Source organism: Somniosus microcephalus, chromosome 1 (genome assembly GCF_052327205.1).
Source record: "Somniosus microcephalus isolate GS21.2 chromosome 1, FLI_Smic_1.0, whole genome shotgun sequence".
NCBI classification, from domain to species: domain Eukaryota; kingdom Metazoa; phylum Chordata; class Chondrichthyes; order Squaliformes; family Somniosidae; genus Somniosus; species Somniosus microcephalus.
Window position 1 is genome coordinate 3,751,744 of NC_140987.1, and position 25,057 is coordinate 3,776,800.

The 25,057-nt window shown below is 59.1% G+C and overlaps 1 protein-coding gene across 1 annotated transcript in view; it reads left to right on the forward strand.

Annotated features, from left to right (window-relative positions):
• Positions 1-25,057, forward strand: part of LOC147123896 (sperm flagella and cilia-associated protein 2-like) — a 536,137-nt gene that overhangs the window by 73,311 nt on the left and 437,769 nt on the right. The window contains exons 5-6 of the mRNA XM_086002564.1: positions 17,796-17,936; positions 21,405-21,484. Coding sequence (XP_085858690.1) covers positions 17,796-17,936; positions 21,405-21,484 — 221 coding nt within the window. The remainder of the gene's footprint in view (positions 1-17,795; positions 17,937-21,404; positions 21,485-25,057) is intronic.

Here is a 25,057-nt window from a genome sequence, read left to right on the forward strand (position 1 = left end):
CTGGGATTGGGAATGGGGAGAGGCTGGGATTGGGAATGCGGAGAGGTGGGATTGGGAATGCGGAGAGGCTGGGATTGGGAATGGGGAGAAACTGGGATTGGGAATGAGAGGCTGGGATTGGGAATGGGGAGAGACGGATTGGGAATGCGGAGAGGTGGGATTGGGAATGTGGAGAGAATGGGATTGGGAATGGGGAGAGATTGGGAATGGGGAGAGACTGGGATTGGGAATGGGGAGAGATTGGGAATGGGGAGAGACTGGGATTGGGAATGGGGAGAGACTGGGATTGGGAATGGGGAGAGACTGGGATTGGGAATGGGGAGATGATGGGATTGGGAATGAGGAGAGGCTGGGATTGGGAATGGGGAGAGACTGGGATTGGGAATGAGGAGAGGCTGGGATTGGGAATGGGGAGAGACTGGGATTGGGAATGGGGAGAGGCTGGGTTTGGGAATGGGGAGAGACTGGGATTGGGAATGTGGAGAGACTGGGATTGGGAAAGGGGAGAGACTGGGATTGGGAATGCGGAGAGACTGGGATTGGGAATGGGGAGAGACTGGGATTGAGAATGGGGAGAGGCTGGAATTGGGAATGGGGAGAGACTGGCATTGGGAATGAGGAGAGGCTGGGATTGGGAATGGGGAGAGACTGGGATTGGGAATGGGGAGAGGCTGGGATTGGGAATGCGGAGAGGTGGGATTGGGAATGGGGAGAGACTGGGATTGGGAATGGGGAGAGACTGGGATTGGGAATGGGGAGAGACTGGGATTGGGAATGGGGTGATGATGGGATTGGGAATGATGAGAGGCTGGGATTGGGAATGGGGAGAGACTGGGATTGGGAATGGGGAGAGGTGGGATGGGGAATGGGGAGAGACCAGGATTGGGAATGCGGAGAGGCTGTGATTGGGAATGGGGAGAGACTGGGATTGGGAATGCGGAGAGGTGGGATTGGGAATGGGGAGAGACTGGGATTGGGAATGGGGAGAGATTGGGAATGGGGAGAGACTGGGACTGGGAATGGGGAGAGGCTGGGATTGGGAATGGGGAGAGGCTGGAATTGGGAATGGGGAGAGACTGGGATTGGGAATGGGGAGAGGCTGGGATTGGGAATGGGGAGAGGCTGGGATTGGGAATGTGGAGAGGCTGGGATTGGGAACGGGGAGAGGCTGGGATTGGGAATGGGGAGAGGCTGGGATTGGGAATGGGGAGAGGCTGGGATTGGGAATGCGGAGAGGTGGGATTGGGAATGGGGAGAGACTGGGATTGGGAGTGGGGAGAGACTGGGATTGGGAGTGGGGAGAGACTGGGATTGGGATTGGGAATGGGGAGAGGCTGGGATTGGGAATGGGGAGAGGCTGGGATTGGGAATGGGGAGAGGCTGGGATTGGGAATGGGGAGAGGCTGGGATTGGGAATGGGGAGAGGCTGGGATTGGGAATGGGGAGAGGCTGGGATTGGGAATGGGGAGAGACTGGGATTGGGAATGGGGAGGGACTGGGATTGGGAATGCGGTGATGATGGGATTGGGAATGGGGAGAGACTGGGATTGGGAATGGGGAGAGACTGGGATTGGGAATGGGGAGAGATTGGGAATGGGGAGAGACTGGGGTTGGGAATGGGGTGAGACTGGGGTTAGGAATGGGGAGAGACTGGGCTTGGGAATGGGGAGAGACTGGGATTGGAATTGGGGTGAGACTGGGATTGGGAATGGGGAGAGGCTGGGATTGGGAATGGTGAGAGACTGGGATTGGGAATGGGGAGAGACTGGGATTGGGAATGGGGAGAGGCTGGGTTTGGGAATGGGGAGAGAGTGGGATTGTGAATGTGGAGAGACTGGGAATGGGAAAGGGGAGAGAGTGGGATTGGGAATGGGGAGAGACTGGGATTGGGAATGCGGAGAGGTGGGATTGGGAATGGTGAGAGACTGGAATTGGGAATCAGGAGAGGCAGGGATTGGGAATGGGGAGAGACTGGGATTGGGAATGGGTGAGACTGGGATTGGGAATGGGGAGAGGCTGGGATTGGGAACGGGGAGAGACTGGGATTGGGAATGGGGGAGGTGGGATTGGGGAGAGTCTGGGATTGGGAATGGAGAGATGCTGGGATTGGGAATGGGGAGAGACTGGGATTGGGAATGCGGAGAGGTGGGATTGGGAATGGGGAGAGACTGGGATTGGGAATGGGGAGAGACTGTGATTGGGAATGGGGAGAGACTGGGATTGGGAATGGGGAGAGACTGGGATTGGGAATGGGGAGAGACTGGGATTGGGAATGGGGAGAGACTGGGATTGGGAATGGGGAGAGGTGGGATTGGGGAGAGTCTGGGATTGGGAATGGGGAGATGCTGGGATTGGGAATGGGGAGAGACTGGGATTGGGATTGGGGAGAGGTGGGATTGGGAATGGGGAGAGACTGGGATTGGGCATGGGGAGAGACTGGGATTGAGCCGAGACTGCGTGGAATTTCTCTGGTTGCCCAGACCTGCAAAGCCAGCCTGACGTTGCTGCTTTCATTTGCTGTGCCCCTAATCACATGGGTTTGATAGCACACAGTGCCAGAGCTTTTAACCGCTGACTGGCTGCATGCACCTGAGTGCTGTTTCCTTTTACAAGGCCAGTGCATCCGCACCAGCGACAGTTCGGGGAGAGAACTCCTCTGGAGCGCTGTGTTGTGGGGTTGTTGGGACACAGGGTCACACCTCACTGAATGTCTATATGGATGAAGGGCAGTGAATTGCACTTCGTGCTCGGTTATCGGATGTCCATCCCTGCTCACCCTGAGAAAGTGGTGGTGGGCTTGAACAGCTAATGGCTGAAGTTCATGTGGTGAAGGTGCTCCCATCATTTCCAGTACTTGCTGGGTACAGTTATCAGTCTAAATCTTGTGAGGCAACGTTATCAGTGTCACACTTGTACAATGCCCTGTACTAGTGTAATGCGCATGTGGCCGTGTAACAGTGCAATAATCGAGCACGGTACAGTTATTAGTGTAACAATCATGCGAGGCCCTGTACCAGAGTAACACTGTGCGAGGCTCTGCACCAGAGTAACACTGTGCGAGGCTCTGCACCAGAGTAACACTGTGCGAGGCTCTGTACCAGAGTAACACTGTGCGAGGCTCTGCACCAGAGTAACACTGTGCGAGGCTCTGTACCAGAGTAACACTGTGCGAGGCTCTGTACCAGAGTAACACTGTGCGAGGCTCTGTCCCAGAGTAACACTGTGCGAGGCCCTGTACCAGAGTAACACTGTGCGAGGCCCTGTACCAGAGTAACACTGTGCGAGGCTCTGTACCGGAGTAACACTGTGCGAGGCTCCGTACCGGAGTAACACTGTGCGAGGCTCCGTACCGGAGTAACACTGTGCGAGGCCCTGTACCGGAGTAACACTGTGCGAGGCTCTGTACCGGAGTAACACTGTGCGAGGCTCTGTACCGGAGTAACACTGTGCGAGGCCCTGTACCGGAGTAACACTGTGCGAGGCCCTGTACCGGAGTAACACTGTGCGAGGCCCTGTACCGGAGTAACACTGTGCGAGGCCCTGTACCGGAGTAACAATGTGCGAGGCCCTGTACCGGAGTAACACTGTGCGAGGCCCTGTACCAGAGTAACACTGTGCGAGGCGCTGTACCAGAGTAACACTGTGCGAGGCCCTGTACCAGAGTAACACTGTGCGAGGCCCTGTACCAGAGTAACACTGTGCGAGGCGCTGTACCAGAGTAACACTGTGCGAGGCCCTGTACCAGAGTAACACTGTGCGAGGCTCTGTACCAGAGTAACAATGTGCGAGGCCCTGTACCGGAGTAACACTGTGCGAGGCCCTGTACCAGAGTAACACTGTGCGAGGCGCTGTACCAGAGTAACACTGTGCGAGGCCCTGTACCAGAGTAACACTGTGCGAGGCCCTGTACCAGAGTAACACTGTGCGAGGCCCTGTACCGGAGTAACACTGTGCGAGGCTCTGTACCAGAGTAACACTGTGCGAGGCCCTGTACCAGAGTAACACTGTGCGAGGCCCTGTACCAGAGTAACACTGTGCGAGGCTCTGTACCGGAGTAACACTGTGCGAGGCTCTGTACCAGAGTAACACTGTGCGAGGCCCTGTACCAGAGTAACACTGTGCGAGGCTCTGTACCAGAGTAACACTGTGCGAGGCCCTGTACCGGAGTAACACTGTGCGAGGCCCTGTACCAGAGTAACACTGTGCGAGGTCTGTACCGGAGTAACACTGTGCGAGGCCCAGTACCGGAGTAACACTGTGCGAGGCCCTGTACCAGAGTAACACTGTGCGAGGCTCTGTACCAGAGTAACACTGTGCGAGGCTCTGTACCGGAGTAACACTGTGCGAGGCTCCGTACCAGAGTAACACTGTGCGAGGCTCCGTACCAGAGTAACACTGTGCGAGGCTCTGTACCAGAGTAACACTGTGCGAGGCTCTGTACCAGAGTAACACTGTGCGAGGCTCTGTACCGGAGTAACACCGTGCGAGGCTCTGTACCGGAGTAACACTGTGCAAGGCCCTGTACCAGAGTAACACTGTGCGAGGCTCTGTACCGGAGTAACACTGTGCGAGGCCCTGTACCGGAGTAACACTGTGCGAGGCCCAGTACCGGAGTAACACTATGCGAGGTCTGTACCAGAGTAACACTGTGCGAGGCCCTGTACCAGAGTAACACTGTGCGAGGCCCTGTACCGGAGTAACACTGTGCGAGGCTCTGTACCAGAGTAACACTGTGCGAGGCTCTGTCCCAGAGTAACACTGTGCGAGGCCCTGTACCAGAGTAACACTGTGCGAGGCCCTGTACCGGAGTAACACTGTGCGAGGCCCAGTACCGGAGTAACACTATGCGAGGTCTGTACCAGAGTAACACTGTGCGAGGCCCTGTACCAGAGTAACACTGTGCGAGGCCCTGTACCAGAGTAACACTGTGCGAGGCTCTGTACCGGAGTAACACTGTGCGAGGCCCTGTACCGGAGTAACACTGTGCGAGGCTCTGTACCAGAGTAACACTGTGCGAGGCTCTGTACCGGAGTAACACTGTGCGAGGCTCTGTACCGGAGTAACACTGTGCGAGGCCCTGTACCGGAGTAACACTGTGCGAGGCCCTGTACCAGAGTAACACTGTGCGAGGCTCTGTACCAGAGTAACACTATGCGAGGTCTGTACCAGAGTAACACTGTGCGAGGCTCTGTACCAGAGTAACACTGTGCGAGGCCCTGTACCAGAGTAACACTGTGCGAGGCTCCGTACCAGAGTAACACTGTGCGAGGCCCTGTACCAGAGTAACACTGTGCGAGGCTCTGTACCAGAGTAACACTGTGCGAGGCTCCGTACCAGAGTAACACTGTGCGAGGCCCTGTACCAGAGTAACACTGTGCGAGGCCCTGTACCAGAGTAACACTGTGCGAGGCCCTGTACCGGAGTAACACTGTGCGAGGCCCTGTACCAGAGTAACACTGTGCGAGGCTCTGTACCGGAGTAACACTGTGCGAGGCCCTGTACCGGAGTAACACTGTGCGAGGCCCTGTACCGGAGTAACACTGTGCGAGGCTCTGTACCGGAGTAACACTGTGCGAGGCTCTGTACCGGAGTAACACTGTGCGAGGCCCTGTACCGGAGTAACACTGTGCGAGGCCCTGTACCGGAGTAACACTGTGCGAGGCCCTGTACCAGAGTAACACTGTGCGAGGCCCTGTACCAGAGTAACACTGTGCGAGGCCCTGTACCAGAGTAACACTGTGCGAGGCTCTGTACCGGAGTAACACTGTGCGAGGCCCTGTACCGGAGTAACACTGTGCGAGGCCCTGTACCGGAGTAACACTGTGCGAGGCTCTGTACCGGAGTAACACTGTGCGAGGCTCTGTACCGGAGTAACACTGTGCGAGGCCCTGTACCGGAGTAACACTGTGCGAGGCCCTGTACCGGAGTAACACTGTGCGAGGCCCTGTACCAGAGTAACACTGTGCGAGGCTCTGTACCAGAGTAACACTATGCGAGGTCTGTACCAGAGTAACACTGTGCGAGGCTCTGTACCAGAGTAACACTGTGCGAGGCCCTGTACCAGAGTAACACTGTGCGAGGCTCCGTACCAGAGTAACACTGTGCGAGGCCCTGTACCAGAGTAACACTGTGCGAGGCTCTGTACCAGAGTAACACTGTGCGAGGCCCTGTACCAGAGTAACACTGTGCGAGGCTCTGTACCGGAGTAACACTGTGCGAGGCCCTGTACCGGAGTAACACTGTGCGAGGCCCTGTACCGGAGTAACACTGTGCGAGGCCCTGTACCGGAGTAACACTGTGCGAGGCTCTGTACCAGAGTAACACTGTGCGAGGCTCTGTACCGGAGTAACACTGTGCGAGGCCCTGTACCGGAGTAACACTGTGCGAGGCCCAGTACCGGAGTAACACTATGCGAGGTCTGTACCAGAGTAACACTGTGCGAGGCCCTGTACCAGAGTAACACTGTGCGAGGCCCTGTACCGGAGTAACACTGTGCGAGGCTCTGTACCAGAGTAACACTGTGCGAGGCTCTGTCCCAGAGTAACACTGTGCGAGGCCCTGTACCAGAGTAACACTGTGCGAGGCCCTGTACCGGAGTAACACTGTGCGAGGCCCAGTACCGGAGTAACACTATGCGAGGTCTGTACCAGAGTAACACTGTGCGAGGCCCTGTACCAGAGTAACACTGTGCGAGGCCCTGTACCGGAGTAACACTGTGCGAGGCCCTGTACCAGAGTAACACTGTGCGAGGCTCTGTACCGGAGTAACACTGTGCGAGGCCCTGTACCGGAGTAACACTGTGCGAGGCCCTGTACCGGAGTAACACTGTGCGAGGCTCTGTACCGGAGTAACACTGTGCGAGGCTCTGTACCGGAGTAACACTGTGCGAGGCCCTGTACCGGAGTAACACTGTGCGAGGCCCTGTACCAGAGTAACACTGTGCGAGGCTCTGTACCGGAGTAACACTGTGCGAGGCCCTGTACCGGAGTAACACTGTGCGAGGCCCTGTACCGGAGTAACACTGTGCGAGGCTCTGTACCGGAGTAACACTGTGCGAGGCCCTGTACCAGAGTAACACTGTGCGAGGCTCTGTACCGGAGTAACACTGTGCGAGGCCCTGTACCGGAGTAACACTGTGCGAGGCCCAGTACCGGAGTAACACTATGCGAGGTCTGTACCAGAGTAACACTGTGCGAGGCCCTGTACCAGAGTAACACTGTGCGAGGCCCTGTACCGGAGTAACACTGTGCGAGGCTCTGTACCAGAGTAACACTGTGCGAGGCTCTGTCCCAGAGTAACACTGTGCGAGGCCCTGTACCAGAGTAACACTGTGCGAGGCCCTGTACCGGAGTAACACTGTGCGAGGCCCAGTACCGGAGTAACACTATGCGAGGTCTGTACCAGAGTAACACTGTGCGAGGCCCTGTACCAGAGTAACACTGTGCGAGGCCCTGTACCAGAGTAACACTGTGCGAGGCTCTGTACCGGAGTAACACTGTGCGAGGCCCTGTACCGGAGTAACACTGTGCGAGGCTCTGTACCAGAGTAACACTGTGCGAGGCTCTGTACCGGAGTAACACTGTGCGAGGCTCTGTACCGGAGTAACACTGTGCGAGGCCCTGTACCGGAGTAACACTGTGCGAGGCCCTGTACCAGAGTAACACTGTGCGAGGCTCTGTACCAGAGTAACACTATGCGAGGTCTGTACCAGAGTAACACTGTGCGAGGCTCTGTACCAGAGTAACACTGTGCGAGGCCCTGTACCAGAGTAACACTGTGCGAGGCTCCGTACCAGAGTAACACTGTGCGAGGCCCTGTACCAGAGTAACACTGTGCGAGGCTCTGTACCAGAGTAACACTGTGCGAGGCTCCGTACCAGAGTAACACTGTGCGAGGCCCTGTACCAGAGTAACACTGTGCGAGGCCCTGTACCAGAGTAACACTGTGCGAGGCCCTGTACCGGAGTAACACTGTGCGAGGCCCTGTACCAGAGTAACACTGTGCGAGGCTCTGTACCGGAGTAACACTGTGCGAGGCCCTGTACCGGAGTAACACTGTGCGAGGCCCTGTACCGGAGTAACACTGTGCGAGGCTCTGTACCGGAGTAACACTGTGCGAGGCTCTGTACCGGAGTAACACTGTGCGAGGCCCTGTACCGGAGTAACACTGTGCGAGGCCCTGTACCGGAGTAACACTGTGCGAGGCCCTGTACCAGAGTAACACTGTGCGAGGCTCTGTACCAGAGTAACACTGTGCGAGGCCCTGTACCGGAGTAACACTGTGCGAGGCCCAGTACCGGAGTAACACTATGCGAGGTCTGTACCAGAGTAACACTGTGCGAGGCCCTGTACCAGAGTAACACTGTGCGAGGCCCTGTACCAGAGTAACACTGTGCGAGGCCCTGTACCAGAGTAACACTGTGCGAGGCTCTGTACCGGAGTAACACTGTGCGAGGCCCTGTACCGGAGTAACACTGTGCGAGGCCCTGTACCGGAGTAACACTGTGCGAGGCTCTGTACCGGAGTAACACTGTGCGAGGCTCTGTACCGGAGTAACACTGTGCGAGGCCCTGTACCGGAGTAACACTGTGCGAGGCCCTGTACCGGAGTAACACTGTGCGAGGCCCTGTACCAGAGTAACACTGTGCGAGGCTCTGTACCAGAGTAACACTATGCGAGGTCTGTACCAGAGTAACACTGTGCGAGGCTCTGTACCAGAGTAACACTGTGCGAGGCCCTGTACCAGAGTAACACTGTGCGAGGCTCCGTACCAGAGTAACACTGTGCGAGGCCCTGTACCAGAGTAACACTGTGCGAGGCTCTGTACCAGAGTAACACTGTGCGAGGCCCTGTACCAGAGTAACACTGTGCGAGGCTCTGTACCGGAGTAACACTGTGCGAGGCCCTGTACCGGAGTAACACTGTGCGAGGCCCTGTACCGGAGTAACACTGTGCGAGGCCCTGTACCGGAGTAACACTGTGCGAGGCTCTGTACCAGAGTAACACTGTGCGAGGCTCTGTACCGGAGTAACACTGTGCGAGGCCCTGTACCGGAGTAACACTGTGCGAGGCCCAGTACCGGAGTAACACTATGCGAGGTCTGTACCAGAGTAACACTGTGCGAGGCCCTGTACCAGAGTAACACTGTGCGAGGCCCTGTACCGGAGTAACACTGTGCGAGGCTCTGTACCAGAGTAACACTGTGCGAGGCTCTGTCCCAGAGTAACACTGTGCGAGGCCCTGTACCAGAGTAACACTGTGCGAGGCCCTGTACCGGAGTAACACTGTGCGAGGCCCAGTACCGGAGTAACACTATGCGAGGTCTGTACCAGAGTAACACTGTGCGAGGCCCTGTACCAGAGTAACACTGTGCGAGGCCCTGTACCGGAGTAACACTGTGCGAGGCCCTGTACCAGAGTAACACTGTGCGAGGCTCTGTACCGGAGTAACACTGTGCGAGGCCCTGTACCGGAGTAACACTGTGCGAGGCCCTGTACCGGAGTAACACTGTGCGAGGCTCTGTACCGGAGTAACACTGTGCGAGGCTCTGTACCGGAGTAACACTGTGCGAGGCCCTGTACCGGAGTAACACTGTGCGAGGCCCTGTACCAGAGTAACACTGTGCGAGGCTCTGTACCGGAGTAACACTGTGCGAGGCCCTGTACCGGAGTAACACTGTGCGAGGCCCTGTACCGGAGTAACACTGTGCGAGGCTCTGTACCGGAGTAACACTGTGCGAGGCTCTGTACCGGAGTAACACTGTGCGAGGCCCTGTACCGGAGTAACACTGTGCGAGGCTCTGTACCGGAGTAACACTGTGCGAGGCTCTGTACCAGATTAACACTGTGCGAGGCCCTGTACCGGAGTAACACTGTGCGAGGCCCTGTACCGGAGTAACACTGTGCGAGGCTCTGTACCGGAGTAACACTGTGCGAGGCCCTGTACCAGAGTAACACTGTGCGAGGCCCTGTACCGGAGTAACACTGTGCGAGGCCCAGTACCGGAGTAACACTATGCGAGGTCTGTACCAGAGTAACACTGTGCGAGGCCCTGTACCAGAGTAACACTGTGCGAGGCCCTGTACCGGAGTAACACTGTGCGAGGCTCTGTACCAGAGTAACACTGTGCGAGGCTCTGTCCCAGAGTAACACTGTGCGAGGCCCTGTACCAGAGTAACACTGTGCGAGGCCCTGTACCGGAGTAACACTATGCGAGGTCTGTACCAGAGTAACACTGTGCGAGGCCCTGTACCAGAGTAACACTGTGCGAGGCCCTGTACCGGAGTAACACTGTGCGAGGCCCTGTACCAGAGTAACACTGTGCGAGGCTCTGTACCAGAGTAACACTGTGCGAGGCCCTGTACCAGAGTAACACTGTGCGAGGTCTGTACCGGAGTAACACTGTGCGAGGCTCTGTACCAGAGTAACACTGTGCGAGGCTCCGTACCAGAGTAACACTGTGCGAGGCCCTGTACCGGAGTAACACTGTGCGAGGCTCTGTACCGGAGTAACACTGTGCGAGGCTCTGTACCGGAGTAACACTGTGCGAGGCCCTGTACCAGAGTAACACTGTGCGAGGCTCTGTACCGGAGTAACACTGTGCGAGGCCCTGTACCAGAGTAACACTGTGCGAGGCTCTGTACCAGAGTAACACTGTGCGAGGCTCTGTACCAGAGTAACACTGTGCGAGGCCCTGTACCAGAGTAACACTGTGCGAGGCCCTGTACCGGAGTAACACTGTGCGAGGCTCTGTACCAGAGTAACAGTGTGCGAGGCGCTGTACCGGAGTAACACTGTGCGAGGCCCTGTACCAGAGTAACACTGTGCGAGGCCCTGTACCGGAGTAACACTGTGCGAGGCCCTGTACCAGAGTAACACCGTGCGAGGCTCTGTACCGGAGTAACACTGTGCGAGGCCCTGTACCGGAGTAACACTGTGCGAGGCCCTGTACCGGAGTAACACTGTGCGAGGCTCTGTACCGGAGTAACACTGTGCGAGGCTCTGTACCGGAGTAACACTGTGCGAGGCCCTGTACCGGAGTAACACTGTGCGAGGCCCTGTACCAGAGTAACACTGTGCGAGGCTCTGTACCAGAGTAACACTATGCGAGGTCTGTACCAGAGTAACACTGTGCGAGGCTCTGTACCAGAGTAACACTGTGCGAGGCCCTGTACCAGAGTAACACTGTGCGAGGCTCCGTACCAGAGTAACACTGTGCGAGGCCCTGTACCAGAGTAACACTGTGCGAGGCTCCGTACCAGAGTAACACTGTGCGAGGCCCTGTACCAGAGTAACACTGTGCGAGGCCCTGTACCAGAGTAACACTGTGCGAGGCCCTGTACCGGAGTAACACTGTGCGAGGCCCTGTACCAGAGTAACACTGTGCGAGGCTCTGTACCGGAGTAACACTGTGCGAGGCCCTGTACCAGAGTAACACTGTGCGAGGCCCTGTACCAGAGTAACACTGTGCGAGGCTCTGTACCAGAGTAACACTGTGCGAGGCTCTGTACCAGAGTAACACTGTGCGAGGCTCTGTACCAGAGTAACACTGTGCGAGGCTCTGTACCAGAGTAATACTGTGCGAGGCCCTGTACCGGAGTAACACTGTGCGAGGCTCTGTACCGGAGTAACACTGTGCGAGGCCCTGTACCGGAGTAACACTGTGCGAGGCCCTGTACCGGAGTAACACTGTGCGAGGCTCTGTACCGGAGTAACACTGTGCGAGGCTCTGTACCGGAGTAACACTGTGCGAGGCCCTGTACCGGAGTAACACTGTGCGAGGCCCTGTACCGGAGTAACACTGTGCGAGGCCCTGTACCGGAGTAACACTGTGCGAGGCCCTGTACCGGAGTAACACTGTGCGAGGCTCTGTACCAGAGTAACACTGTGCGAGGCCCTGTACCGGAGTAACACTGTGCGAGGCCCTGTACCGGAGTAACACTGTGCGAGGCCCTGTACCGGAGTAACACTGTGCGAGGCTCTGTACCGGAGTAACACTGTGCGAGGCCGTGTACCAGAGTAACACTGTGCGAGGCTCTGTACCAGAGTAACACTGTGCGAGGCCCTGTACCAGAGTAACACTGTGCGAGGCCCTGTACCGGAGTAACACTGTGCGAGGCCCTGTACCAGAGTAACACTGTGCGAGGCTCTGTACCAGAGTAACACTATGCGAGGTCTGTACCAGAGTAACACTGTGCGAGGCTCTGTACCAGAGTAACACTGTGCGAGGCCCTGTACCAGAGTAACACTGTGCGAGGCTCCGTACCAGAGTAACACTGTGCGAGGCCCTGTACCAGAGTAACACTGTGCGAGGCCCTGTACCAGAGTAACACTGTGCGAGGCCCTGTACCAGAGTAACACTGTGCGAGGCCCTGTACCAGAGTAACACTGTGCGAGGCCCTGTACCAGAGTAACACTGTGCGAGGCCCTGTACCGGAGTAACACTGTGCGAGGCCCTGTACCAGAGTAACACTGTGCGAGGCTCCGTACCAGAGTAACACTGTGCGAGGCCCTGTACCAGAGTAACACTGTGCGAGGCCCTGTACCAGAGTAACACTGTGCGAGGCTCCGTACCAGAGTAACACTGTGCGAGGCCCTGTACCAGAGTAACACTGTGCGAGGCTCCGTACCAGAGTAACACTGTGCGAGGCCCTGTACCAGAGTAACACTGTGCGAGGCCCTGTACCAGAGTAACACTGTGCGAGGCCCTGTACCCGAGTAACACTGTGCGAGGTCTGTACCAGAGTAACACTGTGCGAGGCTCTGTACCAGAGTGACACTGTGCGAGGCCCTGTACCAGAGTAACACTGTGCGAGGCTCCGTACCAGAGTAACACTGTGCGAGGCGCTGTACCAGAGTAACACTGTGCGAGGCTCTGTACCGGAGTAACACTGTGCGAGGCTCTGTACCGGAGTAACACTGTGCGAGGCTCTGTACCGGAGTAACACTGTGCGAGGCTCTGTACAGGAGTAACACTGTGCGAGGCTCTGTACCGGAGTAACACTGTGCGAGGCTCTGTACCGGAGTAACACTGTGCGAGGCTCTGTACCGGAGTAACACTGTGCGAGGCTCTGTACCGGAGTAACACTGTGCGAGGCTCTGTACCGGAGTAACACTGTGCGAGGCCCTGTACCGGAGTAACACTGTGCGAGGCCCTGTACCGGAGTAACACTGTGCGAGGCCCTGTACCAGAGTAACACTGTGCGAGGCCCTGTACCAGAGTAACACTGTGCGAGGCTCTGTACCTGAGTAACACTATGCGAGGTCTGTACCAGAGTAACACTGTGCGAGGCCCTGTACCGGAGTAACACTGTGCAAGGCTCTGTACCGGAGTAACACTGTGCGAGGCTCTGTACCAGAGTAACACTGTGCGAGGCTCCGTACCAGAGTAACACTGTGCGAGGCCCTGTACCAGAGTAACACTGTGCGAGGCTCTGTACCGGAGTAACACTGTGCGAGGCCCTGTACCAGAGTAACACTGTGCGAGGCCCTGTACCAGAGTAACACTGTGCGAGGCCCTGTACCAGAGTAACACTGTGCGAGGCTCTGTACCAGAGTAACACTGTGCGAGGCCCTGTACCAGAGTAACACTGTGCGAGGCTCCGTACCAGAGTAACACTGTGCGAGGCGCTGTACCAGAGTAACACTGTGCGAGGCTCTGTACCGGAGTAACACTGTGCGAGGCTCTGTACCGGAGTAACACTGTGCGAGGCTCTGTACCGGAGTAACACTGTGCGAGGCTCTGTACAGGAGTAACACTGTGCGAGGCTCTGTACCGGAGTAACACTGTGCGAGGCTCTGTACCGGAGTAACACTGTGCGAGGCTCTGTACCGGAGTAACACTGTGCGAGGCTCTGTACCGGAGTAACACTGTGCAAGGCTCTGTACCGGAGTAACACTGTGCGAGGCTCTGTACCAGAGTAACACTGTGCGAGGCTCTGTACCAGAGTAACACTGTGCGAGGCTCTGTACCGGAGTAACACTGTGCGAGGCTCCGTACCAGAGTAACACTGTGCGAGGCCCTGTACCAGAGTAACACTGTGCGAGGCCCTGTACCGGAGTAACACTGTGCGAGGCCCTGTACCAGAGTAACACTGTGCGAGGCTCTGTACCAGAGTAACACTGTGCGAGGCCCTGTACCAGAGTAACACTGTGCGAGGCCCTGTACCAGAGTAACACTGTGCGAGGCTCTGTACCAGAGTAACACTGTGCGAGGCCCTGTACCAGAGTAACACTGTGCGAGGCCCTGTACCAGAGTAACACTGTGCGAGGCCCTGTACCAGAGTAACACTGTGCGAGGCCCTGTACCGGAGTAACACGGTGCGAGGCTCTGTACCAGAGTAACACTGTGCGAGGCCCTGTACCGGAGTAACACTGTGCGAGGCTCTGTACCAGAGTAACACTGTGCGAGGCCCTGTACCAGAGTAACACTGTGCGAGGCTCTGTACCAGAGTAACACTGTGCGAGGCTCTGTACCAGTGTAACACTGTGCGAGGCCCTGTACCAGAGTAACACTGTGCGAGGCCCTGTACCAGAGTAACACTGTGCGAGGCCCTGTACCAGAGTAACACTGTGCGAGGCCCTGTACCAGAGTAACACTGTGCGAGGCCCTGTACCAGAGTAACAGTGTGCGAGGCTCTGTACCAGAGTAACACTGTGCGAGGCCCTGTACCGGAGTAACACTGTGCGAGGCTCTGTACCAGAGTAACACTGTGCGAGGCCCTGTACCGGAGTAACACTGTGCGAGGCTCTGTACCAGAGTAACACTGTGCGAGGCTCTGTACCAGAGTAACACTGTGCGAGGCCCTGTACCAGAGTAACACTGTGCGAGGCTCTGTACCAGAGTAACACTGTGCGAGGCTCTGTACCAGAGTAACACTGTGCGAGGCCCTGCACCAGAGTAACACTGTGCGAGGCCCTGTACCAGAGTAACACTGTGCGAGGCCCTGTACCAGAGTAACACTGTGCGAGGCCCTGTACCAGAGTAACACTGTGCGAGGCCCTGTACCAGAGTAACACTGTGCGAGGCCCTGTACCAGAGTAACAGTGTGCGAGGCTCTGTACCAGAGTAACACTGTGCGAGGCTCTGTACCGGAGTAACACTGTGCGAGGCCCTGTACCAGAGTAACACTGTGCGAGGCCCTGTACCAGAGTAACACTGTGCGAGGCCCTGTACCAGAGTAACACTGTGCGAGGCTCTGTACCAGAGTAACAGTGTGCGAGGCCCTGTACCAGAGTAACACTGTGCGAGGCTCTGTACCGGAGTAACACTGTGCGAGGCTCTGTACCAGAGTAACACTGTGCGAGGCTCTGTACCAGAGTAACACTGTGCGAGGCCCTGTACCAGAGTAACACTGTGCGAGGCCCTGTACCAGAGTAACACTGTGCGAGGCCCTGTACCAGAGTAACACTGTGCGAGGCTCCGTACCAGAGTAACACTGTGCGAGGCTCCGTACCAGAGTAACACTGTGCGAGGCTCCGTACCAGAGTAACACTGTGCGAGGCTCCGTACCAGAGTAACACTGTGCGAGGCTCCGGACCAGAGTAACACTGTGCGAGGCTCTGTACCAGAGTAACACTGTGCGAGGCTCTGTACCGGAGTAACACTGTGCGAGGCTCTGTACCGGAGTAACACTGTGCGAGGCCCTGTACCGGAGTAACACTGTGCGAGGCCCTGTACCGGAGTAACACTGTGCGAGGCTCTGTACCAGAGTAACACTGTGCGAGGCTCTGTACCAGAGTACCACTGTGCGAGGCTCCGTACCAGAGTAACACTGTGCGAGGCTCTGTACCAGAGTAACACTGTGCGAGGCTCTGTACCAGAGTAACACTGTGCGAGGCCCTGCACCAGAGTAACACTGTGCGAGGCCCTGTACCAGAGTAACACTGTGCGAGGCCCTGTACCAGAGTAACACTGTGCGAGGCCCTGTACCAGAGTAACACTGTGCGAGGCCCTGTACCAGAGTAACACTGTGCGAGGCCCTGTACCAGAGTAACAGTGTGCGAGGCTCTGTACCAGAGTAACACTGTGCGAGGCTCTGTACCGGAGTAACACTGTGCGAGGCCCTGTACCAGAGTAACACTGTGCGAGGCTCTGTACCAGAGTAACACTGTGCGAGGCCCTGTACCAGAGTAACACTGTGCGAGGCTCTGTACCAGAGTAACAGTGTGCGAGGCCCTGTACCAGAGTAACACTGTGCGAGGCTCTGTACCGGAGTAACACTGTGCGAGGCTCTGTACCAGAGTAACACTGTGCGAGGCTCTGTACCAGAGTAACACTGTGCGAGGCCCTGTACCAGAGTAACACTGTGCGAGGCCCTGTACCAGAGTAACACTGTGCGAGGCCCTGTACCAGAGTAACACTGTGCGAGGCTCCGTACCAGAGTAACACTGTGCGAGGCTCCGTACCAGAGTAACACTGTGCGAGGCTCCGTACCAGAGTAACACTGTGCGAGGCTCCGTACCAGAGTAACACTGTGCGAGGCTCCGTACCAGAGTAACACTGTGCGAGGCTCTGTACCAGAGTAACACTGTGCGAGGCTCTGTACCGGAGTAACACTGTGCGAGGCTCTGTACCGGAGTAACACTGTGCGAGGCCCTGTACCGGAGTAACACTGTGCGAGGCTCTGTACCGGAGTAACACTGTGCGAGGCTCTGTACCAGAGTAACACTGTGCGAGGCTCTGTACCAGAGTACCACTGTGCGAGGCTCCGTACCAGAGTAACACTGTGCGAGGCTCTGTACCAGAGTAACAATGTGCGAGGCTCTGTACCAGAGTAACACTGTGCGAGGCCCTGTACCAGAGTAACACTGTGCGAGGCCCTGTACCAGAGTAACACTGTGCGAGGCCCTGTACCAGAGTAACACTGTGCGAGGCTCCGTACCAGAGTAACACTGTGCAAGGCTCCGTACCAGAGTAACACTGTGCGAGGCTCCGTACCAGAGTAACACTGTGCGAGGCTCCGTACCAGAGTAACACTGTGCGAGGCTCTGTACCAGAGTAACACTGTGCGAGGCTCTGTACCAGAGTAACACTGTGCGAGGCTCTGTACCGGAGTAACACTGTGCGAGGCTCTGTACCGGAGTAACACTGTGCGAGGCTCTGTACCGGAGTAACACTGTGCGAGGCCCTGTACCGGAGTAACACTGTGCGAGGCCCTGTACCGGAGTAACACTGTGCGAGGCCCTGTACCGGAGTAACACTGTGCGAGGCCCTGTACCGGAGTAACACTGTGCGAGGCTCTGTACCGGAGTAACACTGTGCGAGGCCCTGTACCGGAGTAACACTGTGCGAGGCCCTGTACCGGAGTAACACTGTGCGAGGCCCTGTACCAGAGTAACACTGTGCGAGGTCTGTACCAGAGTAACACTGTGCGAGGTCTGTACCAGAGTAACACTGTGCGAGGTCTGTACCGGAGTAACACTGTGCGAGGCTCTGTACCAGAGTAACACTGTGCGAGGCCCTGTACCGGAGTAACACTGTGCGAGGCTCTGTACCGGAGTAACACTGTGCGAGGCCCTGTACCGGAGTAACACTGTGCGAGGCCCTGTACCGGAGTAACACTGTGCGAGGCCCTGTACCAGAGTAACACTGTGCGAGGCCCTGTACCAGAGTAACACTGTGCGAGGTCTGTACCAGAGTAACACTGTGCGAGGTCTGTACCGGAGTAACACTGTGCGAGGCTCTGTACCGGAGTAACACTGTGCAAGGCCCTGTACCGGAGTAACACTGTGCGAGGTCTGTTATTCGGTCCATTCCACTGTCGAGCCATCACTTTTCAAGTTCTGCTTGTTTCAGCTCCATAAAGCCCAGATGAAAAATGGAGAGCTGATGGCCAAGATCCAGGCATCGATCCTCCCCGTCTCCAAAGCAGTGTCGCGAGGTGCGGCCAGGGCCACCCAGAAACGCAAGCAGGAGCTGAGAAGGAAGGAAGCCAAGGTAAGGGGTGTTGCTGCAGGGGCTCACGACCTTCAGGTGCACTCACCCGCCACCTGCATTTGAATAGCGCATTTAGCACAGAAAACATCCCTTCACACGGGCGGGCACTGAGCCACAAGGGGCGGGGCACCGAGCCGGGAGGGGCGGGCACTGAGCCGCGAGGGGCGGGGCGGGCACTGAGCTGCGAGGGGCGGGGCGGTCACTGAGCCGGTCGGGGCGGGGCGGGCACTGAGCCGGTCGGGGCGGGCACTGAGTCGCGCGCGAGGGGCGGGGCGGGCACTGAGCCGGTCGGGGCGGGCACTGAGCCGCGAGGGGCTGGGCGGGCACTGAGCCGCGCGGGGCGGGGCGGGGCACTGAGTCGCGAGGGGCGGGCACTGAGCCGCGCGGGGCGGGGCGGGCACTGAGCCGCGCGGGGCGGGGCGGGCACTGAGTCGCGAGGGGCGGGCACTGAGCCGCGCGGGGCGGGGCGGGCACTGAGCCGCGCGGGGCGGGGCGGGCACTGAGTTGCGAGGGGCGGGCACTGAGCCGCGCGGGGCGGGGCGGGCACTGAGCCGCGCGGGGCGGGGCGGGCACTGAGCCGCGCGGGGCGGGGCGGGCACTGAGCCGCGCGGGGCGGGGCGGGCACTGAGTCGCGAGGGGCGGGCACTGAGCCGCGCGGGGCGGGGCGGGCACTGAGCCGCGCGGGGCGGGGCGGGCACTGAGTTGCGAGGGGCGGGCACTGAGCCGCGCGGGGCGGGGCGGGCACTGAGCCGCGCGGGGCGGGGCGGGCACTGAGCCGCGCGGGGCGGGGCGGGCACTGAGTCGCGAGGCGCGGGGCGGGCACTGAATCATGGAGCGGGAGGTCAGCATGGGTGAACAGAAGATGGTTTGAGAAGAAGCTAGGCAGAGGGGTTTAGTTGATTGAAGGATAAATATTCGCCAGGAGGCCAGGACACGGGGGATAACGCCCCTACTCTTCCAATTCAAACTCCTTGAGCACCTGCTGCTGAAAAGCCACAGGCCTGAGATTTTCATCCTCGGGATGTGGGTTTCATTGGCAAGGCCGGCATGTATTGCCCATCCTTAGTTGCCTTGAGTGGTAACTGAGTGTCTCGCTGGGTCACTTCAAAGGGCAGCTAAGAGTCAACCACGTTGGTGTGGGACTGGAAACACACAACAACAACTTGTATTTATGTAGCGTCTTTAACGCAGTAAAACATCCCAAGGCACTTCACGGGAGTGATAACAAACAGAATTTGACACTGAGCCACAGAAGGAGATATTAGGGCAGATGACCAAATGCTCGGTCAAAGTTTTAAGGAGCATCTTAAAGGCGGAAAGAAAGATAGAGAGGCGGAGAGGTTTAAGCAGGGAATTCCAGAGTTTAGGGCCTAGGCAACAGAAGGCACGGCCACCAAAGGTGGAGCGATTAAAATTGGGGACGATGGAATGGAGCGGGGCGGGGGTTGGAGGGTGGAGTGCAGGACAGAGGGCGAGGGTCGGAGGCCGGGGTGGAGGGAGAGGGTCAGAGGGTGGAGTGCAGGATGGAGGGCGAGGGTCGGAGGGCAGGAGGCGGGGTGGAGGGAGAGGGTCAGAGGGTGGAGTGCAGGACGGAGGGTGAGGGGCGGGAGGCGGGGTGGAGGGCGAGGGTCGGAGGGCGGGAGGCGGGGTGGAGGGAGAGGGTCGGAGGGCGGGGTGGAGGGAGAGGGTCAGAGGGTGGAGTGCAGGACGGAGGGTGAGGGTCGGAGGGCGGGAGGCGGGGTGGAGGGCGAGGGTCGGAGGGCGGGAGGCAGGGTGGAGGGCGAGGGTCAGGGTGGGAGGCAGGGTGGAGGGCGAGGGTCAGGGTGGGAGGCAGGGTGGAGGGCGGGAGGCGGGGTGGAGGGCGAGGATCGGAGGGTGGAGTGCAGGACGGAGGGCGAGGGTCAGAGGGTGGGGTGGAGGGCGAGGGTCGGAGGGCGGGAGGCGGGGTGGAGGGTGAGGGTCGGGAGGCGGTGTGGAGGGCGAGGGTCAGAGGGCGGGGGGCGGGGTGGAGGGCGAGGGTCAGAGGGCGGGAGGCGGGGTGGAGGGCGAGGGTCGGAGGGTGGAGTGCAGGACGGAGGGCGAGGGTCAGAGGGTGGAGTGCAGGACGGAGGGCGAGGGTCAGAGGGTGGAGTGCAGGACGGAGGGCGAGGTTCGGAAGGCGGGGTGGAGGGCGAGTGTCGGAGGGCGGGTGGCGGGCGAGGGTCAGAGAGTGGGAGGCGGGGTGGAGGGCGAGGGTCGGAGGGTGGGAGGCAGGGGTGGAGGGCGAGTGTCAGAGGGCGGGAGGTGGGGTGGAGGGCGAGGGTCGGAGGGTGGGAGGCAGGGGTGGAGGGCGAGGGTCGGAGGCGGGGTGGAGGGCGGGAGGCGGGTGGAGGGCGAGGGTCGGAGGGCGGGAGGCGGGGTGGAGGGCGAGGGTCAGAGGGCGGGGTGGAGGGCGAGGGTCGGAGGCGGGGTGGAGGGCGGGAGGCGGTGTGGAGGGCGAGGGTCAGAGGGCGGGGTGGAGGGCGAGGGTCAGAGGGCGGGGTGGAGGGCGAGGGCCAGAGGGCGGGGTGGAGGGCGAGGGTCGGAGGGCGGGAGGCGGGGTGGAGGGCGAGGGGCGGAGGGCGGGAGGCGGGGTGGAGAGCGAGGGGTGGAGGGCGGGAGGCGGGGTGGAGGGCGAGGGGCGGAGGGCGGGAGGCGGGGTGGAGAGCGAGGGGTGGAGGGCGGGAGGCGGGGTGGAGGGCGAGGGGCGGAGGGCGGGAGGCGGGGTGCAGGGCGAGAGGCGGAGGGCGGGAGGCGGGGTGGAGAGCGAGGGGTGGAGGGCGGGAGGCGGGGTGGAGGGCGAGGGTCAGAGGGCGGGAGGTGGGGTGGAGGGCGAGGGTGGGAGGCGGGGTGGAGGGCGAGGGGCGGCGGGCGGGAGGCAGGGTGCAGGGCGAGAGGCGGAGGGCGGGAGGCGGGGTGGAGAGCGAGGGGTGGAGGGCGGGAGGCGGGGTGCAGGGCGAGGGGCGGAAGGCAGGAGGCGGGGTGGAGGGCGAGGGTCGGAGGGCAGGAGGCGGGGTGGAGGGCGAGGGTCGGAGGGCAGGAGGCGGGGTGGAGGGCGAGGGGCGGAGGGCGGGATGGAGGGCGAGGGTCGGAGGGCGGGAGGCGGGGTGGAGGGCGAGGGGCGGAGGGCGGGATGGAGGGCGAGGGTCGGAGGGCGGGAGGCAGGGTGGAGGGCGAGGGCGGGAGGCGGGGTGGAGGGCGAGGGTCGGAGGGCGGGTGGTGGGCGAAGGTCGGAGGGCGGGAGGTGGGGTGGAGGGCGAGGGTCGGAGGGGAGGAGGCGGGGTGGAGGGCGGGAGGCGGGGTGGAGGGCGGGAGGCGGGGCGGAGGGCGGGAGGCGGGGTGGAGGGCGAGGGTCGGAGGGCAGGAGGCGGGGTGGAGGGCGAGGGTCGGAGGGCGGGGGCAGAGCCACTGGGTCAGTAGCCGGGCACTCACTGCACTGTCTTGTTTCAGATGTTTATCAATGAGATCAACGAGTTTGAAACGATACTGAAGAAGCTGGGGCCACCTGGTGGTGAGAAAGAGACTGACAGGTGAGGAGCCCGAACCGTCTCAGCCAACACTGCCAATCACAGCCGCTCACTCAGCATTTGTACAGGCGAGCAACTTGGGGTGATCCAGGTTTGGACACTTCATCAGACTCCCCTTTCACTGGATAGCAGATTCTCCTCACTGCCCAAGCGACCTCACTGTTGCATTCCACTTGATGGGAGGTGATTGTAAAATGGACGTAGCACCTGTTTCTCTCTCACCTGCTGATCACCTGCTTCCTGTTCCCAACACTCTACGGTTTTATTCATGATATCCAACTTTTATATTTATCGCGGTGAATCTTCTATCTTGGCTTGATGCTCTGTGACCCGATCAATCCCTTTCCCCTGTCCAGCCAAACATGGACACACACACACTGACTGTGGGACAGAAAGCAGAGAGTAATGGTGAATGGTTATTTTTCAGATACATCCCTCCAGTCTGAAAAACAACCATTCACCATTGCATAAAAGCTGGATATCATGAATAAAAGCGTAGAGTGTTGGAGGTATCGTTGAAGGTGGCAGGGCAGGTTGAGAAAGCGGTTAAAAAAGCATACGGGATCCTGGGCTTCATAAATAGAAGCCATGGTGTGGAGATGCCGGAGTTGGACTGGGGTGGACAAATGTAAGAAGTCACACAACACCAGGTTATAGTCCAACAGCTTTATTTGAAATCACAAGCTTTCGGAGCGCTGCTCCTTCTGCCCCCGGAGCATGGTACATCGGCGAGACCATGCAGACACTGCGACAACGGATGAACAGACACCGCGCAACAATCACCAGGCAGGAGTGTTCCCTCCCAGTCGGGGAACACTTCAGCAGTCAAGGACATTCAGCCTCCGATCTTCGGGTAAGCATTCTCCAAGGTGGCCTTCGAGACACACGACAACGCAAAATCGTCGAGCAGAAACTGATAGCCAAGTTCCGCACCCATGAGGACGGCCTCAACCGAGATCTTGGGTTCATGTCACGCTACATGTAACCCCACCTGATGCAGGGTCATCCAGACTCGAGTCGACATTGGCTTGTTCTCTCTACACAGATGCGGCCGGACCTGCTGTGATTTCCAGCCAAAAAAAAATGTTTTTTGTCTTTTTTTGTTTTTCATACAGACCCCAGCATCTGCAATATTTGACCCCTTGTGACCCCACCTCATTGTTCTTTGATGTAATGTTTCCCTGACTGACCTGTTTGGACACCATTCACACCTTTGACTGCTGTGATTATCTCTCTGCCGAGGTGTGATAAATGGCAGTTGGAAAGGTGACCTGTAAACATCTGACATGATTCTCTGACTATATAAGCGGTGTCTTTATGCATTTCTCCACTTCACCTGAAGAAGGAGCAGCGCTCCGAAAGCTTGTGATTTCAAATAAAGCTGTTGGACTATAACCTGGTGTTGTGTGACTTCTTACATTCATAAATAGAGGTATAGAGTACAAAAGGAAGGAAATTATGATGAACTTTTATAAAACGCTGGTTCGGCCCCAACTGGAGTATTGTGTCCAATTCTGGGCACCGCACTTTAGGAAGGATGTGAAGGCCTTAGAGAGGGTGCAGAAAAGATTTACAAGAATGGTCCCAGGGATTGAGGGACATCAGTTACGTGGACAGACTGGAGAAGCTGGGGTTGTTCTCCTTGGAGCAGAGAGGATTGAGAGGAGATTTGATCGAGGTGTTCAAAATCATGATAACATAAGAAATAGGAGCAGGAGTCGGCCATTCGGCCCCTCGAGCCTGCTCCGCCATTCGGCCCCTCGAGCCTGCTCCGCCATTCGGCCCCTCGAGCCTGCTCCGCCAATCGGCCCCTCGAGCCTGCTCCGCCAATCGGCCCCTCGAGCCTGCTCCGCCAATCGGCCCCTCGAGCCTGCTCCGCCAATCGGCCCCTCGAGCCTGCTCCGCCAATCGGCCCCTCGAGCCTGCTCCGCCAATCGGCCCCTCGAGCCTGCTCCGCCAATCGGCCCCTCGAGCCTGCTCCGCCAATCGGCCCCTCGAGCCTGCTCCGCCAATCGGCCCCTCGAGCCTGCTCCTCCAATCGGCCCCTCGAGCCTGCTCCGCCAATCGGCCCCTCGAGCCTGCTCCGCCATTCGGCCCCTCGAGCCTGCTCCGCCATTCGGCCCCTCGAGCCTGCTCCGCCATTCGGCCCCTCGAGCCTGCTCCACCATTCGGCCCCTCGAGCCTGCTCCGCCAATCGGCCCCTCGAGCCTGCTCCGCCAATCGGCCCCTCGAGCCTGCTCCGCCAATCGGCCCCTCGAGCCTGCTCCGCCAATCGGCCCCTCGAGCCTGCTCCGCCAATCGGCCCCTCGAGCCTGCTCCGCCAATCGGCCCCTCGAGCCTGCTCCGCCAATCGGCCCCTCGAGCCTGCTCCGCCATTCGGCCCCTCGAGCCTGCTCCGCCATTCGGCCCCTCGAGCCTGCTCCGCCATTCGGCCCCTCGAGCCTGCTCCACCATTCGGCCCCTCGAGCCTGCTCCGCCAATCGGCCCCTCGAGCCTGCTCCGCCAATCGGCCCCTCGAGCCTGCTCCGCCAATCGGCCCCTCGAGCCTGCTCCGCCAATCGGCCCCTCGAGCCTGCTCCGCCAATCGGCCCCTCGAGCCTGCTCCGCCAATCGGCCCCTCGAGCCTGCTCCGCCATTCAATAAGATCATGGCTGATCTGATCTTGGCCTCAACTCCGCTTTTGAATCTGCCGAGGTCTCGCACTCTCCTGGGCTCTCGCTCACCTTTTGAACCTGCCGATGTCTCGCGCTCTCCTGGGCTCTCGCTCACCTTTTGAACCTGCCGATGTCTCGCGCTCTCCTGGGCTCTCGCTCACCTTTTGAACCTGCCGATGTCTCGCGCTCTCCTGGGCTCCCGCTCACCTTTTGAATCTGCCGAGGTCTCGCGCTCTCCTGGGCTCTCGATCACCTTTTGAACCTGCCGATGTCTCGCGCTCTCCTGGGCTCTCGCTCACCTTTTGAACCTGCCGATGTCTCGCGCTCTCCTGGGCTCCCGCTCACCTTTTGAATCTGCCGAGGTCTCGCGCTCTCCTGGGCTCCCGCTCACCTTTTGAATCTGCCGAGGCCTCGCACTCTCCTGGGCTCTCGCTCACCTTTTGAATCTGCCGAGGTCTCGCGGTCTCCTGGGCTCTCGCTCACCTTTTGAATCTGCCGAGGTCTCGCGCTCTCCTGGGCTCTCGCTCACCTTTTGAATCTGCCGAGGTCTCGCGCTCTCCTGGGCTCCCGCTCACCTTTTGAATCTGCCGAGGTCTCGTGCTCTCCTGGGCTCTCGCTCACCTTTTGAATCTGCCGAGGTCTCGCACTCTCCTGGGCTCTCGCTCACCTTTTGAATCTGCCGAGGTCTCGCGCTCTCCTGGGCTCCCGCTCACCTTTTGAATCTGCCGAGGTCTCGCGCTCTCCTGGGCTCTCGCTCACCTTTTGAATCTGCCGAGGTCTCGTGCTCTCCTGGGCTCCCGCTCACCTTTTGAACCTCACCTCACCTCTGGAATTCAGCTCTTTTGCCCAATTTGGACCAAGGCTGTAATGCGGTCTGGAGCCGAGTGGTCCTGCCGGAACCCAAACTGGGCATCAGTGAGCA